This window comes from Trachurus trachurus (genome assembly GCF_905171665.1).
Source record: "Trachurus trachurus genome assembly, chromosome: 8".
Classification (NCBI taxonomy): domain Eukaryota; kingdom Metazoa; phylum Chordata; class Actinopteri; order Carangiformes; family Carangidae; genus Trachurus; species Trachurus trachurus.
Genome location: NC_139905.1, coordinates 18,808,157 through 18,829,036, shown reverse-complemented (window position 1 = coordinate 18,829,036; position 20,880 = coordinate 18,808,157). Strand labels below are relative to the sequence as shown.

General features: G+C 41.9%; 1 protein-coding gene across 1 annotated transcript in view; it reads left to right on the top strand.

Annotated features, from left to right (window-relative positions):
* Positions 1 to 305: 305 nt before the first annotated feature.
* The window catches only part of LOC310989486 (voltage-dependent T-type calcium channel subunit alpha-1I-like), a gene marked incomplete at both ends in the record, with an annotated part of 109,736 nt that continues 89,161 nt past the window's right edge, over positions 306 to 20,880 (top strand). The window contains one exon of the mRNA XM_083976557.1: positions 306 to 537. Within this exon, the coding sequence (XP_083832683.1) occupies positions 306 to 537 (232 nt within the window). The remainder of the gene's footprint in view (positions 538 to 20,880) is intronic.

Here is a 20,880-nt window from a genome sequence, read left to right as displayed (position 1 = left end):
CTCACTTTGGCGTTTTCCCAGCATTCCTTGCTCCTTCCGCTCACGTCAGACTTAAGCGGACAGGTAACCAGGCAACCAATCAAAACATTACACAATATGGCAGCCCCCCTTCTCACCTACGAAAGTGACCGTAACAACAAGAAAACAGTTTATAACACAGTTTACCATACAATTGGTAAACGTGCCCTCCTCAATTTCTACCAATAAACAAATGCACATTTTTTTTTGTGCCCAGGCGTGTTTTGTTGTTTGTCTCTAATCCCAGTGTCCACTCATGTTGTTTTTCAGATCTCGGCTGGGTTGCCATGACGAGCGAGGAGTGTCCTGTGCGGCTGGGGAGCATCTCCTCAGCAGTGCCAGGGCAGAGCGAGGAGTACGGCTCGGCGCAGGCTGATGACATCATCGAGGAAGTGGGTCCGGGCGACGATGTCAGCATCGGCAGTGACCTGAGCACTCTGGTGGTGCCCTTCCCGGAGCTGGCGCCCGTGGTCTTTTTCTGCCTTAAGCAGACCACCTGTCCTCGCAGCTGGTGCATCCGTATGGTCTCCAGCCCATATCCTTTCATTCACTGGTAGAAGTGGCTCCTCTGGCTTTAAAGATAACCTTCGCTTTATCCCGTAATTTTCATCAATCACCTCAATTATTCACCTGTCCTCATCTGTTATCAAAAACATCAGCGCTTCCCTCAGTTTTTTTTCTTCTTTAAAGTCCCTAAGCTTCATTAATCCCCATCTCCTTTAAATCACACCCATCATTCATAGCGTCTTCTGTTCGTTGGTACACCTTTCACACAGCATTTATTCCCTCTCATTCCTCCACCTTCTCCTTTCATCTCTTTATCCAAAACTGCTTCTCCCTCTCCCTCTGTATCCAGCCTTTTCTTTCTGTATAGCCTTTTTTTCTCTGGCTATCCTGCTCCCTCTTTTGCACAGTCACAATTTCTCTTCTTTGTGATATATTCCGTCTCTGTTTTGTGTTCTTTTGATACATTTTCATCCATCTTGACTCCGACGCCCCCTCCTCCTCCTCCTCATCCTCCTCCCATCCACCCTCGCTTCTTTATCTGGTGGATTTGCTACCACAGTGCAGCAGACAACCCAGAATCTTCTCAAAGTAAGTGTGTTTGACATCCTTATACAACCATGACTGCAGTGATCAGCATTTTACTGCTTGAGCAATTGAACGCATACATTTGTATGTGTGTGTGCGTGTGTCTGTATTGTGTATGTATGCTTGTGTCCAGAACAAGCAGTTGTATGTTTGCTGACTACACTGACAGTGGCAGTGGGACTAAGGATGATCCTTTCACAACAGGGACAGACAAGACCACACTGCTGCACAAATGTGTGTGTGAGTGTGTACATTCGACTGCAATATGTTTATAGGCCAGGCGTTTACACCACCTTTTCCTTCACTGCCATTAAGATAATGGTGCATTTTAAAAGGTATTTTTTCACTTTAAACGACTTTATTGAGCAGATGTGTTCTTTTCAAACAACTCTGCCCTGCAGACTGTTTTTTTTTTTATATTAATCAGCTGTAGTGTTTAATGTTTGGCCTCAGGTCATTCAGCAGCATCCAGATGATTTTATTTACATATTATACTGTCAGTAGCTTCAAGCATACCACTTGAGTCATACTTAGAAAATGTCTGGTTTTCTGGTTTCTCTATTACACTAATGTACGCACTGTAAACATATGGCTTTCTTTTTTTCTTCTTTTTAATAAAAAGACAAATAGACAGGATGGCTGGGAGAGAGTGAGGCAGGATGATATGCAGCAAAGGGCTGCGGGTCAGAATAGAAGTGGGCTACTGCAGTTAGGCCCGTTAGCCACGAGCTGCACCCCCATGATAATACTGTATATTGTTAACCCCCCATAGATATATATTGGGAATTTAGTGAATGAAATAATGTATGCATACTAGGGGTGTGCCAAAAAATCGATTCACATAAGAATCACTATTCTCATTTAATACGATTCAGAATCGATATAAAATGTCCCAAAATCGATTTAAAAACATTAAAAATGAAACAAATCTGCTGGCTGTCGGCCTCCATTTCCTTAGAATTTGAGAACAGCATGTTTAACTGCACTATTTTTTTTTTAATAAAGAGGCACTTTTAATTTTGTTACTTAAGCAAGATATTGCTTTTATGCAACAGTTTCAACAATTCCATCTAAGCAAGCATGGATAAATGTTTAAAACTCAATAAATGTGAAAAAGACATTTTAGTCATTCTGTCTTGCAAAGCAGACTGGAGTAGATCATGACGATCCTTTGCACACCGATAGACTGAAGCAGAAATCATTACGAATCAAATCATTTTGAATCGAAAATCAATTTTGAATCTAATCGTAGCCCCAAAAATCAGAATCGAATCTAATCGTGAGATAGTAAAAGATTCCCACCCCTAATGCATATGTTCACAATTTCCACTTGACTCACTTTGTGTTTAACATAACTGATAATTCGTAGTCAATAGTTTGATTTAGGTCACTTTTCTTCCTGATATATGTAAGTATTTTGAAGTGGTGACGCCAAAGTTTTCACCCGAACCAAAGGTCAGGCCGAGACAGATTGTGGTTGTGGTGGGTGACCAGAGAAATCAGGAGTAACAGGGAGAGTGTTCCAGTCACATGTACAAAACTAGACAGCAAGACTTTCTGTTTGCCTTTCAGACTCCATCTTTGATGTTGGAGGGAAAACAGGCTTCAGAAGGATTTTACACTGCTTACTAATGGCTGAGCTCTGCTACTCTCAGTTGGCCCCATGCCACAGGGTACAAACATGCAGGTGCATACACACACACACACACACACCCTCCCCCCACGCATACACTCCAAATCTTATTTCACATCGCCTGAGCTTCTATCGCAGCTCATTGGTCGCTGGACACCCATGGTGGCTGAAACTGTAAGCATGTTATAACACAGTGAGACACATCCGCGTGTGTTAGTGTGTGTGTGCGTGCTCGAGAGAAAAGTAGAATGTGTGAGAAAAATATAAAGTGAAGTGTGTGTGGTGGTTGCAGGGAATGTTGTATTTGGTGCAGTTGAGGTGAGTTTCCTCAGATGGAATCAGATAAAGAGACTACAAAACACACACACACACACACGTATGCACACGCCTCGCTGACCATGGCGGCTTGCGAGGTGTAACTTTTGCCCACTGTGACTGTGTGAGTATTGACAGTTTTGAAGCTTGCTGAAGCGCACGTGTGATGGTGCTGATGTGTGCACAGGCTTTGTGCCTTTACTTTATAGAACTAGGAGGATCTGTGTGTGTGTGTGTGTGTGTGTGTGTGTGTGTGTGTGTGTGTGTGTGTGTGTGTGTGTGTGTGTGTGTGTGTGTGTGTGTGTGTGTGTGTTTGTGTGTGTGTGTGTGTGTGTGTGTGTGTGTGTGTGTGTGTGTGTGTGTGTGTGTGTGTGTGTGTGTGTGTGTGTTCTTGTACATGCTACATTGTGAGGACTGGAACAAGTTTTTAACCCACAGAGTGAGGACATTTTTGGGAAGTGAGGACATTTTGGCCGGCCGGGCTGTTTGAGGGTTAAGACTTTAGGTTATAATTAGGCTTAAATTAGGTTTAGAGTAATGGTTAAGTTTAGGAATTTGTTTTGGATGGTTAAGGTTAGGGTAAGGGGCTAGGGAATACATTATGTCAATGACATGTCCTCAGAAAGATAGATTTACAAGGATGAGTGTGTGTGTGTTTGTGTGTGTGTGTGTGGGACTTGAACTGGAGGGTTTGGATGTTTGATGTGTGATGCAGCGGAACGATGTTTTGTGGATGGTTTATATCTAGATGATTTTGGTTTGCTCATGTGCTGAGATGATAAAAAAGACAGCACATTTCTGTTTGTTTGAACATGAAATACACACTAGTGATGGCCTCATTTCACGTCATGGGTGTACCTGAAGTGAATTTTGGTGTGTGTGTTTTTTCCTCTGTGTGTATGTGTGTGTGTGTAGTGGGGGCAAGAAGTAGTTGTTTCACCATCTCTTTTCAGATCAATAATCCTGTCCAGCACTCAGCAGCTGGGAAAAGGCCTTCAGTGACACACACACACACGCACACACGCATACACGCACGCACACACAATGATGTTTTCCCACGCTTGCCTGCAGCAGAGAGCCTAGAGCACCTCTCTATATTGCACCCCACACACTTCTTCTGCCTCTCTCTGTTTTTCTTTCTCTTCAGAGTGCACACTTCCACTCTGTATTTATCATACAATATAGATAAAGCCTACTTCCTCTCTCATTGTTTTTAAACTCTTTTATTCACATCACCTTCTCTCTCTTTTTACATACGTATTACAGTAACACAGATGGACACATGTATGAATGTGTGCTAAATCTCCTCTGCAAGCTCATGTACTGTGATTGAGCAGATCAGATGTATGATCCAGTCCAGTCCTACTCGTCTTGTTTATAGTGCATTTGAGGACATTTTATATTGTACATGTCAACAACCAAATGCATGCACTGAAGGACTGTTGTGAGGTACTTGGTCTTTACAGAATTAATTTGATTGTAAGGTGCTTCAGACTTCTTTAACAGCAGCCACAGAAGAGATTCTGCAGTTGTTGCTGACGAACAGACTATAGGCTGCTGAACCAATTACGTAATTATTCATTCACAAAAACACGATGTTCTCTCACCTATAGCAAGTACTCAGTTCCCCAGTGGTTTCTCTAATGAACTGTCTCTTGGAACAGCTATATAGTGCTGCAAGTGTGCCAGCATTAAAACATGTATTTTGCAATTGGCAGTTCACAAACAGTAGTGACCCGCCACATGCCTATGAAGACATGTTTAACTTAAAGCAAGGCACGGTGTTTCCAATCATCACTACTCACGGTTAAACCTATGGATACACAGTGTGGGCTGAAAAATACATTGCTATGCGCTGAATGCTTGCATAGACCCCGCGCTACACCATGGGTTATGGGTTACAGGCTACTCTGCAAGTTCATATTGTTTCCCACCCATCAGCTATACTGCTTATCCATGCAGGGTCACAAGGGGCCGGGGCCAGTCACAGCTGACACAGCTCTGAGCTCGAATTACTAGTACTGATATTCTAGCCAGTATTATTTTGTTCTATATTTTTATTCTGAAATGAGCCATTCCATGCAGTGTTTTTTTTTTTTTTTTTTTATAATTTGAGTATATTGAGGCAAGTTGATGAAAACACTTTTATTGAACCAACATTTTAAATGCAGGACTTGCAACACTGTTTCTATAATGAAGTGTCTACTTTTAATGAACTAAATTTACCAAAGGAGCTGAGTAATTATTCCACTGAGATAGAGATTCTTCCACTGAGATAGATATGCACAGGGAGAGAAGCACATCCAGTCCTAAAAAGGTGACACTAGCAACCCTAACCCTTCTCAATGTTACACTATACGCATTTAAAGAATCTGTATAGCTCAAGCTGTTCTTCAGCTCTCCTCACCTCCTCAGCATCTCCCCTGGGCTGCAGTGGATTTAACCGGCAAAATAATTAAGGGGTCATTGCTTTTACTTGGTCATTGTCCCGAGTAGAAAGAACATGCCATAATTCCATACAGGCAGTGGATTATACCCAGTCAGTCGGCTGCACTGTGCGTCTCAGTTACCCATAGGGAAGATTAACTCTCATTAATGCTTTATTCTTCAGATCAAGATGAGATCATGTCAGGTCAGTCACACTCCGCAATCAGCTGCATTCAGCGAAGCCTGACCTGTCGACGCTTGCTCATGCTGGAAACACAGAGGAGCACAGACAGTAGCAGTTCATAGCAAATGTCATGTACTGACTTACCTGAAGGTACAGTGCCTTCTGTTGAGTTTAAACCTGCATAGATGATAAACACAAATGATAACATGCTGCATCTTTAAGAGCAATAATCTCTATTTTTTCTTTTCTAATAGGATAGGACAAATAGGATCTACTGTTGTGTGTTTTTTTTTATGCACTGCTTGTTCCAGACTCCTAAACTGCAGTTATAATTGCAAAGTAGGCACACTGAATAGTGATTTTTTTTAGGCTCTACTTCCAAAGTGAAATAGGTAATTACTTGCAGTATACAGCATTTCTGAGAGAGAGTGCATGTGCCGGGATGTGCGGATGAGTTGTTTCAAAGCAAAGCATTGATTGATGTACATTATGGCTATGGGCATCGTGCTTTGTCTTTTACACATCCAAACATCATAACACTTGCATGCACTTCACTAGACGTTCGCTTCCCTTCCACTCTGCCTTTCTCTCTCTCTGAAATTAGCCTTTTCTTTGCTTTTTTGACCTCTCTTGTCATCCTCTTCTCTGACTGTCAATTCTTTGCAGTTGGTCCCGCCACCCACCCACCCACCCAACACCAGTAACTACGCTTCTCTTCACTTTATCTCCCCCTCTCCTCTTCTGCTCTGATTGGCTCCTGTGGTGTTCAGGCAGAGTGACCGGCCTCTGTGGCCCATGATCCTCTCTGGCCCTGACAGCTTGTTATCTCCATGGTGACGGATGGCAGAGGCGTTGCCGTGCCTTGTTCTTAACTACTGCTGAGGATAGAGCACACACCTGGGACACATCACCTTCTCTTCCTCACCTTCTCACTTTCTCTCTCTGTGGTTTTCTTAGTGTTTTTTTTTTTTTTTTGCTCTCTCCCAACTTTTGCTCTTTGTCTTTCTGCGTTTTGCAGATCTAGTTAGAAAAAGTTGCAGCGGGGCTACGTCGTGGATTTTTTCTTTTTTCTTTTGTATTTTCTCTCACGGTGACACAACGCTGTGAGGTGTGCCACTTGATGGGTGTGTGTGTGTAGATGTTGAATGGTTGTGTCTCATGTTTTGACAAATGTTTTATTAAAGGACATCAAGATCCTGTCTTTAATTCACTACGACAACTGTGTCGTTGTGTCTCTCTTTTATCTTATGCTTGTTCTCCTGTCTCTTTTCTCTTTTTTTGCTTTCTCTCGCTTCTTCCTTCTCTCAGATTCATTCAGTCCTTTCGACTTGCAACTCCCCCCCCCCACACCTTCCTTAAGATGTCATCTGTCTTATAATTTCCATTTATACGTTAGTCTTGTAGATAATAAGAGTGTTCCACTTATTTTAATGAGACTGTGCTTCAGATATGAACTGTTGTCCTTTTACCACAGGGTAAGTCTCCTTTATAAAAGAGTAGCAAACGTTAATGAGACATACCTCCATTAAGGATAAATTAAAACGTATTAGAATGCTTATGCTTCGTAACATAAATCACAGTGTAACCACCAATACTGATTCTACCGATCCACCCACTCATCACTCCTTCTCACTTTGTCTTTCCTCCCTCCTTCTTTCCTTCTTTCCCCTCCTCCTCCTCCCTCTTCTCCCTCAGGTCTAGTCTAAACTCCATTAGTGCCTGTGCTGTCTGAGAGAGGAAGAAGAGATGAGAGAGGAAGAGATGAAGGGCTTAAAGTGACTCTAATGACTACTGTAGTACCAAACCTCGGTGCATACACACTCTGTGTGACCTCTTTCACATGCATTACTCTTCCATAGTAGTTAGGTTGCACTGAACATGTGCTTTTTATATGACTGCAGCTTGAGGTTCATGTTTTTTTTAAATGTTAAAAGATAAGGAGAAACACTAACAGACGATGTGCAACGCCACATTATGTTACTCACACATCCCACTTTGTTTGTTTAATTGCTTTTTATTCTGAAGGACACAAACATTTCTCAGAAATGAAGCAATGATTTTCCAAGAATCTCTGAATTAAATTCAAGAGTAGATTGGACTGCTCATAACATTTTCTTAACCTGCCGCCTTCTGACAATATTTTGTCATCATGGGTGTGATCCCTCATTGACATGCAGTGCATTTGTGAACAGTCACAGTCATCTGCAGCTCTGTGCATCCGCTGTCATGGAAATGGAGAATTAGTATGTGTGTGGTTTAGGCCTCATCCACTTTTCAGATTTGCTAGTAATGCTATTGAGGAAACTTGTTGGTGTGTATGTGAACAGTTAGCCTCAGATGCCTCCGACGAATCTTATTTCTAATCTTAGTCTTGCTGTTTATATAGAAAAGCGGGCGGGTATATGATTGTTATTTACATGTGTTTAATAGTTTTGCTGGTGTTTGTGTGTACATATGCATACATCCATATGTACAAACGGGCTTGTGTGTGTTATCGCAATCCGCCACTATTGGATTATGGATTATGTACACGCTATTCTTGAATTGCAGCCCATAACTGTGTTATGGTTTAGTTCAGTGTCACATTCTTTGAAGAGAATTACATCCGGATGACTGGCCAACATTATCCACAAACTGCTATGGCATTGTGTTGAGCTATACAGTCTGCTTTCTATGGCAGCAATACTTTAAACAGCAGCGGCTGTTTGTCTGAACTCAGTAACAGCAGGGCAGATTGCTTTTGGATAAACCGCACAGATAAATGTCAGAGGTGCATAAAAAGAAAAGGCGTACGCGTACTGGCACTCGAACACACACACACTCACAAACATGTAAACATACACTTACACGCACACAAGCATGAACAAATACTTTTTTTTTTTTACCATCTTTTTGTTTTCCGCCTGTCATCATCGCATCCTCGTTGCCTTATTTTTTTAACTTATAAAAGAATCATGTCTTCCTTTTTATGTCAGCTCAACTCAGAAGTATTGCTTTACACAAACTGGGACTCTTGAGAGAATTTAATAAGTCATTTAATGGCTCCATCACCACTAACTGCAGGGTACATTTTATCCAAGTGAGTGCTTTGTAGTTTGCTATTTCTCATCTATTATCCACAAAGTGCTATATAAATTGTATGAGTCATTCTGCACTGCAGTGAGTCTGTTCTTTGCTTCCGACCTACCTAAAACTCTCTTGAACAGATGTGAATTTTTCAGATACAGTTTTTCTTAAAAAACATGAATATATGATTTACAAAAATGAAAGTGTGCCCAATAATCAAATGAAGCAACGGTGCCTGATCAAGTTAGGAACCAGACCATCACTGGTCGTCAGTCACGAAGAAGCTCAGAAGTTCAATATGAGGCCAACAACTTCTCCATATCTCTGCTAATGTAAGTCAACACACGCCCACCACCCAACCTCTGTTCAAACGCATGTTTATCAGTCTGCATCTTCATGATGTTTTGGACTGTGCGTATATAGCTCCACATCCCATCCATCACAACATGAACCCGTGATGAAAAAGTGAGCATGCAGACAGAAAAATGTGAGGAGAACAGTTTAATGTTCCTAAAATGAGCTGCTCTCCAGTCATGCCTGCATATTTGCTTTAAATCTACTGTTATAGCTCTCAAAACTATCATATATTTCTTCCTTTTCACAATAAAATAAATCAGTCTAGCAAAAATTGAACCTCTGGTACTCTTAGTTTGGAGTCTGGTTCCTCGGTGGAGATTCAGGAGTACTGGTGCAGAATGAGAATGACTGTGTGTGTGCGTGTGTGTATACAAAAGCGCGGATGAACCGCACTGAATGCTAAATTTCATACACTGATAACAAACAAAATGTTATATGCAAGTGCATTTTTTCTGGTAAAAATGAATGCTACGGTAGAATTTACTAACTGCAATATGGAAATAGAGAAGTCACAGGCCAGTGCTCAGCCTCGAGTTAAAGATGCTCCATGTCTTAAAATGAAATATGTAATAAGCACTCTGACTTGTATTTTGCTTCTTGTGCTTCGTCAGAACAGAAGCGCAACTCTCCATGGCACTGTCCTTAAAACAGAAGGAAACAGCAACAAAAGCTCACATGTTATTAGTCTGAATATGAAATCCATAGTTATTACCAGAGGCAGCTGGAAAGACAGCTACAGATAAGCAAAGCAATAATTATTGTAGTCCAAATATTCTTGTCTTATTATTGGAGAAAGCTAAAGAGCCAGCAGACAGAATTACTAATAAATTATATGACAGCTCAAAGTTTTTTTTACAGAATACATTTTATCTTTTCATTACATGTTCTACTGTGTTTTGCCAATGGTGAATGCTGTAAAAACAAATTCTAGCTGCATGTTTAAACAGGCTGCTGGTATACATATATATGTACATCTTACTTATATTTGAGGAGATTTGTTCTTGGATGAGACATCCAGGATTTATATAGCGGGAGCAAAACCTCCAACCGCAATGATTCATGACATGTGAGGAAGTAATGTGAGTTCATTTTTGACTCTTACTTTGGAAGGTAGAATAACTTGAGATAATTATGAAGGTGGCTCTGTAGAGATTGTGTCAAAGAACATAATGTTTCAGAAAGGAACAGCTATTATGAACCAAGAGAACATTTCCAGTCCGGTTTAGTATGTTTGTAGGAAGTGTGAGGATGGCGTGAGTCACTAAGGGATGTTTATGAATATTCTGCTTTTTGATTGATCGTCAGTATGTTTCCACATGAACCATTTGCCCACTTGCTGTGCAGGCTTTGAGGTCTACCCCTCGGTAATGAATACTTATGAGCACATTAGCAGACCAAGAAGATTCATTACAATATCAAGGAGAGCAGCAGATCACATGCCCTTTTAGTGCCTTTGAGTAGAGGTTCTGTCTTTGTGCCCATGCTATATGAGGCGTGAGCGTCGCGTTGCAAATTCATGGGTCACAATTATACCAAGCTCAGATGTGCCCTCCCCAACCCTCACCCCCACGGACGTGTCCTTTATACATCGGAGGTAAAGTCGTAGAAACCTCTCAGGTGGTCAAACGCTGAGTTTCATTCACTAGATCCTGGCTGCGTCACTGCACACAGTCTGGGACGCAGTTTGCGTGACGTAGTATCTGGACACACACGCAAAAAAAACAAAAAAAAAAGCTGGTGTGTATGGTCTCCTTAGTGCACTTCACAGAAGATGGATGACATACAACTGCCCACAAGACCACAATGGCCGTGCTCTAAGATTGGCACTGGAAGTCTCCCCTGATGAAAAGAGAGAAGGAGGCTTATGGCCAAGCCGGTGTTCACCTGGGAGAGATCAAAGTGAGTTTCACCGGCAGACAGATGGAGGAATTTCATTTCTCCAAGGCACTCAGATATTACAATGTGGCACGGCTTAATAGGTGGAGAAAAGTTGAAGATGACCACTCAAGTCAAGGAGATTTTTATTTTTTTGAAGGAGGAGGATGAGGCCGTTGTTGTTGATCTACAGTAATATGCCTTAATAAAATAGTTTATTCTGAATTTTCCTTGACATGTACCATCATCTTCCCTTTCAAAGTTTGTACTCTTGTAAAGTCTTTTTTTTTTTTTTTTTTTTTACAGAGTAGATATATATATACATGTATGCTGGATATTGCATATATTTGTGCACTGACTCAACTCCATGTCACAAGATGTTAGAGTTTGCCAAGACGGCTGTGCAGATGCATGCCGTTTCACTGTAAACATACTGTATGAAACCCTCTGAAAACGAAGGAAAATAAGTATGATCAATAAGCAAATAACTAGCTGAGAGGGGAGAGGAAGATGGAGCTGGTTCGATGGGAAGGGGTAATTATTGTGCTGATTCCCAGGGAGGGACTGGAAATTAGTTGGAGGCACAAAAGTGAAACGCTGAGTGAAGGACAGGCTTGTAACGTTTCTCTGAGAGGCAGATGAAAGGAGGAAGAAAAGAGATGGAGACGAAAGAAAAAGGATGGTAGCCCTTGGAGAGGCGGGCAGTGAGAGAAGGGGAAGAAGTGAGAGATTGCTAGTTAGCACTTTTCTTGAAAAGGCAGAGTGTGAGAAGGAGACAGTGTGAAGGAGGAAAAGGAAGGAGGAAAAGAAAGGGAGATAGTTAGCACTGTGCCAGAGTGAACTTTTGCCCAGTGTATGTCAGTACAGAGGACGACAGAGGACAGCGTGTGCGTGCGTGCGTGCGTGTGCGTGAGTGTGTGTCATGTGTGTATGTGTGTATCCTTGCCTTCTCTTGACAGTGAGGAGGAACATGAAGTCTCTAATTGCTCTGGTGACTGCAACTTCAGACCCCTTCCACAGTGAAAGGGGGAGAGAGACGGAGAGTGGGAGGGAGAGCAGAGTAACACTGACATCAGGACAAAAAAAAGACAAAAGGTCTTCGTAACAGGAAGAGAGACTAAATGAAGTTTTAACTGAGCAGTGCGCGGAAATCCTCAGACGGATAACGGAAATCGCACAGGGCACAAAGACATAAAATGAGACTCTCCCTCGAAGAACGACAACACGAGTCGTCGTAACAAAGCCTCACCCAGCCGCTGTTTTATGATGAGAGAAATACGAGGAAGAAAGGTAATGTTATAACAGAGTGTCAAATTCTGCAGAGTGAGGAGGTCAAGTAGACTTCAGCAAGGGACACCAAACACAATGATGGAAGTATTTGACCTTGTTAACATATCCATTTAGAGTTTTAGAGTTTTTTTTGTATACAATACAATACATACAGTATTGTGGGTAAAATAAGCAGTGAAGATAGTCTTGTAATATAGCAGTCCAGTGCAGTATCCAAAATCACATCATAAATTCTATTTTTTTTTTTTAAGTGATTATGAAAAGCTAAAATGACCTTTCCAACTGAAATTGCGATGCATATCAAAATTGCAATCTGCCCATATAATCACAATATGATGGGTTTGGCGTATTGTGCAGCCCTAATACAGGCAGCCAATGTTTATGCTGTGTAACCCAATGAACCCCATCAAGTTGTGTGCAGAAAGCGTTGAAGTTTGCATTAGCATAACACTGTGTTTAGCCGCAGCCGGTTACAAACCCAAAAAATAGCGTAAACAATTCAAAGTTGCAAAGTAAGCTAACCATTCCCATTAGTACGGTCACAACAGACTCACCTGTGTCTGATCCACTGTTTCTTCCGATGCTAAATGTCTTGGCATGCACTGTTGTGTTCCACCTGCCAGCAAAGTCAGTGGTGGTGGGGCACAAGGCCTGATCCAAAAATTGTGGGAAAAACATGTTATATTGGCTGATAATAGCAATATCTTTATATCTTTATTATTTATATGGAGAGAGGAACTAGTTTCTGTCGTTATATAACTGGTTGGTTCCTTGATGAAAAGTGTCTCTGACCAAACTTCGCAGGCATTACAGTGGAAAAAAAATGAGGTGCAGTGCAATGCCAAAGCGTGAATGACTACTGGAACAAAAGTAATGAAAATGCAAAAATATTCAGCAAATTAACATTTTTGAATATGTCCGACCCCCCCCCCCTCCCCGGCTCATCTACACCTCCTTCCCTGCCTTGAAGTGAGATGAGATGTGTGTTTCGTAGAAGGGGCGGATGTTGTGTTTTGTAGAGAGCGTGCTGAGCGGTGATGTAGTGGTTTTTATTTTTGCGCACCTTGAACTGGTGGAAAGATGATAGATCCATACCGCCTCTGTTTCAACACTGACCCACGACATTTCCCTGACTTCCGTCCAGTGACCCTCTCTGTCTCCTGGGCGCGTTCCTTTATCGCTCTGTCAGCTCTAGAAGGAGAGAGAGAGAGAGACAGAAACAGGATGGGAAGAGGGGGATGGTTGACTGCAGAGAAGGCGAGATACAAAAACAGAGTGGAGCTTAAGACAGAGGGAGAAAAAAAAAGACAGAGAGAGGTGACAAAGGGAGAGGAAAGAGTTAGTGACCACCAGGGACCTACCGAAATGGCCCTGCTTTGTCACTGTCTCGCATTCACACACACATAAACACACAAACACGTACAACTCTCTCCCACTTTGCCCTCTCTCATATATACACATAATCCCAGCTGTCAGATATATGTTACACATGTATGGATCATACTCTGCCTCAATCCTTCTCCAGTGTTTTTCCACCGGCTGTGGTGTATTTGTTGATGTGTGGGCGGCATCTGTCAGGGCGGATACTAAAACCCTTCCTCTGGCCAATGATAAAAGCTCAGCCCTCGTGTATGAGTGTGTGCGTACACTTGCGTATTTGTGTGTCTGACCACCCAGATGTTTGGACATAAGTTGACTGCTGGTATCTGCAGCTCAAATGAGCCTTGGGGCTTAGGTCATTAAATATCAGCTTTAAACTTACTAGCAGACACACACACACACACATACAGACACACACACACACGCACAACCGTTTTGATGTTCTCCCCAAGAAGCTGAGTTGGTAAGTTTCCTCTAAAACTCTATAGAGTGTCATGTAACAGAATCAGCGCCGGAGTCACTGACATTACCTCAACAAGCTGAAGTGATATCAGCCCACAGAGGGACACGCTGTTCAGAGGGGGAGGAGGAGGAGGAGGAGGAGGAGGGAGTGGGGGGAAATAGGGGGAGTTAGAGGAGGTATAGAGGAGTAATAGATGCAGCAATGTGGTAACATGGGAAATGCTGCCATTTTCACCTGCTGTCTAGATAAAATGGCTAGTCAACAAATTGGAAAAAAAAAATGCTTGAGAAGCAGATGAGGGGGATCAATCTACAGCTGCAGGTGGGAAGCCAGCAGGGGATCATGTCTTTACACCAGATTCCTATATTGCCAGGGCACCTCCTAAGGGAAGGAGGGAAATTGCTGTGTTAAACTCTCATGGTGATAATTCTCCTTGTCTGGGGAGTGTGTGTGTGTGTGTGTTTGTTTGGTAGGGGGTGAACACAAGGCATTTTACACCCTCCCCAGGCCAACAGAGGAGTTGGCAGCCATGAGCTCCATGACAGAAATGTGAAACTGTGAACCACAAGCTTGAGAGGAAATGCACATTAACTTTAGTTGGGTTAGATTAGATTCACATTACTGATCATCATAGCAGTATCATAGCATAACAGTAAAAGTTAAATTATTTGTCGGAAAACTAGTAAAACAGTTTTCAAGAGCAGATTTTATTTTTTCAAGACACTACTTGAACAAAATTCAAATTCAATTTTAAAAACTTTTTTTTTGTTGTTGTTGTTCATATTTATGTGTTATTAACATAGTGATATAGATGAGGATAGATGATGGTTCATTGTCAATAGCACAAAGTGCGAAATGCCCGTCAATATTCGGGGGGATTTCAGGGTGTCTCATGGGTTAATCGGGGGGGTCGGACCCCCCCCGTATTTCGCACACTGGTTCCACTACAGTATAGACTGGTGGCATACCCTGTCGTTTCAAACCATTTTGTGAATGTTTATGACACTAAAAGAGGAAGAGGTGATGTTTTGTCTGTATATAGTTAGTGTTAATGTAATGATTGTTTTATTTGCTGTTATTATGCGTGGACTAAAGGAAGACTGGTGTGGACAGTGCGGAAGCTAATAAATATTAAAGAAAGAACATTTTAGTGAGGGCAAAATGGCCAACACATCTCTTCTTTCTATTCGCATTGCAACCTACTGTATAAAGACCACTGATGGCCTCAATTAGAGTTCCTATTCGGGTCAATTATGTTTGGTTGAGTGCTTCATATTGGTGCTGTATCATGCGCAGATACGCACATACCGACCTCCAGCACATCTTTCCACACATGATGTTTCAGGGCAACCACATTCACACACATTCTCCCACCGCCCTTCAACTAAGACTGCACACATTATGAACTGAACCTACATACACAGAAATAAGATGATTCGTCAGAACTCACCAAACAACCTGCTGTCTTCAAGTAATACCCAGCGCGCTAGTTCTCCCACAAATAAGACTTGACAGCACAATTTTGTACAATTTAGTCTCTTGGCAGGGGCAAGAGAGGGGGAAGTGGGGGGGGGGGGGGGGGGGGGGGGGGGGGGGAGTGAAGTGTGTGTGTGTGTGTGAGAGAGAGAGAGAGAGAGAAAGAGAGAGAGGGAGAGAGAAAGAGTGCGTGTCCTTTTGGCCCATCCTTTTGGCCATTTTCCCAGTCAAACGAGTGTGAGCGCGAGTGTAAAGACAGCCAGGGCCCGCAGAGAGCCAAGCACTGTTTAAATGACGTTATCACAAAACATTTGTTTCCACTCCATCTTTTTTTCACCCGTGCATTCTCTCACTTCCTCTCCCTCACCCTCTTCATTATTATTATTTTTCTCACTCAATATGTCACTATAAATATTGCACTGGCTATTATTTATTTCTTATGTGTAATTGTGGCCACTCTTGTACTCATTTCATCCACATGTATTTATTGTTGGGCGGCTGTGATTCACGAGGTAGAGCAGGTTTTCCATTAACCAGAAGGTCGGTGGTTTGATCCCCAGCTCCTCCATTCCACGTGTTGATGTACCCTTGGGCAAGATACTAAACCCCCAGTTTGCCCCCGATGTGTAAATGGTTAGATAGATATATAGAATATGGATATGTATGTGAATGTGACTGTAGGGTAAAGCACTTTTAGTGGTTGTAAAGATAGAAAAGCACTTTATAATTTGCATGAAAGAAACTATGACGCTTAACCACATACACACCTACATCCTATCTAACATCACTCAGGCAATGCCCCTCATCTTCAATAATTTATTGATCAGAATATGCCTACAGTACTACAGGAACCTGTACAGTCCCAAGGCCGGCACTGGTGTGTGAGTGCCTGTTACAATGGACCATAGACAGGTTTCCTACTCAGGGTGTACTATTGTGTGTTTTTATTGTATGCCTCTGCTGGTTTGTGTGCATTATTTTTGATCTGATAGAATTCCCATTGATTTTCAAGCATTTTGTGTTCCTTTACCCTTCATCTATACATATTTTGTCTCATCCATATGAGCTACCCAAACAAAAAATGCACATTGATGGTATAATAAGGTAACGTAATCAATAGTATTGGTGTAATTTCGCTCTGAAGCCTCAACACAAAGGATTCAGTAATGGAGATATTTCTTTAGTCGGACATTAATTAGAGGATCGAGTTGCTGCTGATGTGCCAGTTACTCCCAGGAATGTGCTGAATCTGCTTCCTTGCCACATGTGATTAATAGTGTTCCTATCTCTTCTTTATCGCTCGCCCAGGTTTGTCACTCTTCTATCCTGGCTCTCTCTCTCTCTTTCTCTCTTTCTCTCTGTGCTTCTTTGAGTTACAGTTTCATCAACTGATCTGTAAGACAAAGTTAAGCAGATGGAATAGAGTATAACAGGAAAAAAAGGGACAGAGAGTGTCAGTGTGACAGACATCATTCACAGAGCCGTAGGCAAGTCAGCGAGCAGATGTCATGGTAAATTGGGCCAACACTGGTATTGAGTGGGTGTAATTTCCTCCATTTCCGTCATGTCATATAGGCAATTTTAGGACAGGGTTGGAAAGGTTGTTAGCATGAGTGAAATTGTGCTAAGATTAGAAACCAGAACTACTATGCACAAATGATAACAAGTAAGCAAAGTCAACATGATGAGGCAGAGTTTATTTGTCCACTCAGACCGCTGCTCAGTTGAAGGTTAACAACACGCTGCCAATCCTCATTCGGCTGTAACCGCCTTGGTGGCGAAGAGCTACACTGAGCTGCCTTTAATTTGTAGCTGTCAGATTATTTCAGCAACATTTGCCTTTAAAGTTGCTTTTTTTTCTCTCGTCACTCTTGCCAACACACCTGAGGTTTAGACTTGTCAGTTAATTTCAGGGAGCTCCTCATTAGAATAACAATGTAAAACATGTGGTGAACTTGTGACTGAATTTTAATGTCGTTTCTAAAACCGATTTCTTTTTTCTTTCTTTCTTTTTTTAGATCACTTTTACATTTTTTGCTTCATAAACATGATGAAATTCTTCTTTTGCTCTGGGTATTGGTGATATAGTGTTTGCAGTGTTACTGGAATCAAACTGGAGAAGGTGTGGAGTATTTTCTAACTCACTTTCTGTGAGAATCTAGAGTCAAGTGGTAGTTTGTGTGAACAAAATAAATAAACTTTGTTAAAAATATAAATTAAAGAAGAACTACGCAAGACTTTTACCTTAATTGAACAGCTTCGGAGTAATTGTGATGGTTAAATGACTTATTGCATCTTTTGCCTGTGTTTGCACATGGAAACATGTATGAACTGACATAGTACATAAGCTTAAAGTCCGTGCATGTCTGCCACATTGTGCACTAATACATGTGCATGTCTTGGTGTGCGTGTGTGTGTGCTCGCCCATACTTGAGACTGTAAACCTGCAGAGATGTAATCCCACAGGGTGCAGTCACTGCCAGCGCCTATTAATATCAATTGTAACCAGTTGAGCTGCAATGAATGTCTTAGTTTTTCTGTAGCTAACCAGTGAGGTAACGTCACCTTTACAACAGTGCTATCTTTTCTTCGTCTAGGAGTTGTCCACTCTTTTAATTTTATTCACATATCACTGATTTGTAATGCAAATGACAACTCTTACTTTTCATGTGCATGTGTATTATATTTGTATTAACTCCTTAAAACTAGTTGAAAGCAGGACAGCGTTTCTGGCCTCACCATTGCTCCACATCATTTACCCAATGAGACCTGAAAAATGATGGTCGCAAATGACTGCTTTTCAAAATTTACCATCGTTTCATTTTTAGATGCTGACACACACCCACGCACACACAGCTTGTCTCTAGACTGAACTCTGACATCCCCTCAAGGGAGACTTTAGCCCCGGCACAGTGAGAGAAAGACGAAACTTCCTGAGAGAGGGGGAGAGAGAAAGAAAGAAACATAAAGCAATACCACGACTGAAAACTGCTCCTGTTTAAACAAATGGAATGAGAAGACGAGAAGCAAAAAGTTCTTTTATTCCTTCATGTTCATTTTTGTGTCACTGCGTTTTGAACTTCAATGGGCTTTTCGCACTTGATGCCACATTTGAAGCTGCAATATGAGATTAAAGATGAGCCTTGTTATTCTCATTGAAATGGTTGGCAAAAGGTGGACCCTCTCATTTCCAACCAATTTTTGTCACGCCTTACAACAATCCCTCATCTTTTTTTTTATCGTTTTTAATATCAGACAGGTGATTTTTGACATCAGTGGTGGAATAATCATCACAGAAGATTAATAATAAATAGAACATGTTTATTATGTCAGTTTTTGGAGCATGCAGGCATTTGTCAGTATTGTTTTACTTTATAATTTGAAAGCTGCATACTCACACATTTGCGTTGCCCAGCACAAACACACTCTTGTGCCAATAACTAACAGGACCACTGGAGCTGTTGAGGTTTACATGCCTTGTACAAGGGCACCTTGATGGCTCAGAGACTTTAGAGCATCTTGCATCCACGTTCCCTGCCAAGCCTTCCCTGCCTGCCCCAAGGACTCGCTGACAAACCACTGATGTTGAAATGACTCATTGTTATTGCACCATAATGTTTAGTCTTAATATTTGGTATGTAAACCCATTGGCGAGTGTCCTGCCCTCCTCTTTTTTTTTTATTTTTTATCATATTGTTTTAGTTAGCATTCTGGCGGCGAGACTTGGCAGCTGTGCTCACATTGTGCCCTTCACAAGTAGGCTGATTATGTGGCACATTAAAATGAGGGAATGACTGTTTGACTCTTATAATGATGGCAATGAAAATGAGAGTATGGGTCAGCCCTGTGGAGAAGCTTTGGACGCATTACAAATGGTAGTTATGAGAGCTGGGAGCAACATACAGTGGGCAATGCCATCGCTAAGCAAGGCGGATGAATAATGCAGAGCTAAACAACCGTTTGACATGTATTTTTGCTTCCTTTGGCACAGAAATGTTGCTTTGTGGCCCCACAGAGAAAAAAAAAAGAGGAACAAATCTGATTCGTATGAATATTGCATGTCGTGTATTGTCATTGGTTTTAGCTCTCTGAGGTTTTTTTTGCTGGGTCATGCTAGCAGCCTCCAGTTGCGGCTAGCAGCTTGGCTCGTCATTCTGCTTCATCTGCTTCTTCAGTGCCCTTTTTGGCCTAACCAGGCATGAGTAAGTAGAAGTGCAGGGGGGGATATGGGACAAATTACTAGGTTCCTTTTGCTACTATGAATGTATGTGTGTGTGAGATGCTGTTGGTGACAGGTGTGTGTTTTGAATCTGTGTACTTGCGTGTGTTTTGAGGTCTGGGTATGTACGCGCAGGCCACTGTGTGTGTTTGTGTGAGCAAAGTATGTGTGTGTGTGTCAGGTAGTAATTAATAAAGACAGGAACATTGGCTTTCCTGCTGTGCTGACATGCCTACAAGGGCCCTGCCACCAGTGCAAACATTCACACACATACACACACGCTGCAGATAAAGACAAAGTTATTCCGACCAAGTGCGCCAAGCTTAAAACTTTCTCCTGCAGTTAATGCGTAAACTTGGACCTCATAGCCAGTCAAGCTTGCTCTTCATTTCAATGTCCTAATTTTGTACAAGCTTCACCTGAAGCTAGCGGTACTGAAGAGGGTGCTATGCATTATTGAGTCCCTTCTTCTACTTCATTTCAGTCTTTCAGCACATGTGAATTAATATTGTAGTAGTCTGATAAGGACAAAAAAAAAATGAAGGATTTGCCCGGAGAGAGCCAGAGAGAATAGGGTGTGTCGACTTAAAAAATGGGTGAAATACTTTACTCACCCCCCCCATGAGCTCTTTCTCAAGAAAGTTACCTTGCAAACAAATTAGAAAGGCGCGTCAGGGCGAAACCACTTAACGGGACGTGAACTTGCAGGGTTCAGCGCTTCCCGTGAACTAACCACTGACCCGGCTGTGTTTGCCGCACACTCGCTGCAACAGAAGCAATCAGAATTCTCTGAAGTGAACAAACTGAGGAAAATATAATAGAAAATTCTGTTTTTTGGTGATACAGGTGGTGAGGAAATCGGTGTTTCTGTATATATGTGTGTGTGTGTGTGTGAGTGCATACACCTGCTTTCAACGGACCAGATATCCTTGTTGTGTCTTGTAGAAGAAGAAGCAGCAATAACATTTCACAGTGAGGAAATAAAGATTAGGGTTTTCTTTTCATTTAGTTGTAATGTGGAGTTTGCGGCTATAGCAATTCATTTTTTCCCCTCATTGTTTTGATAACATGAAACACTGAGCCAA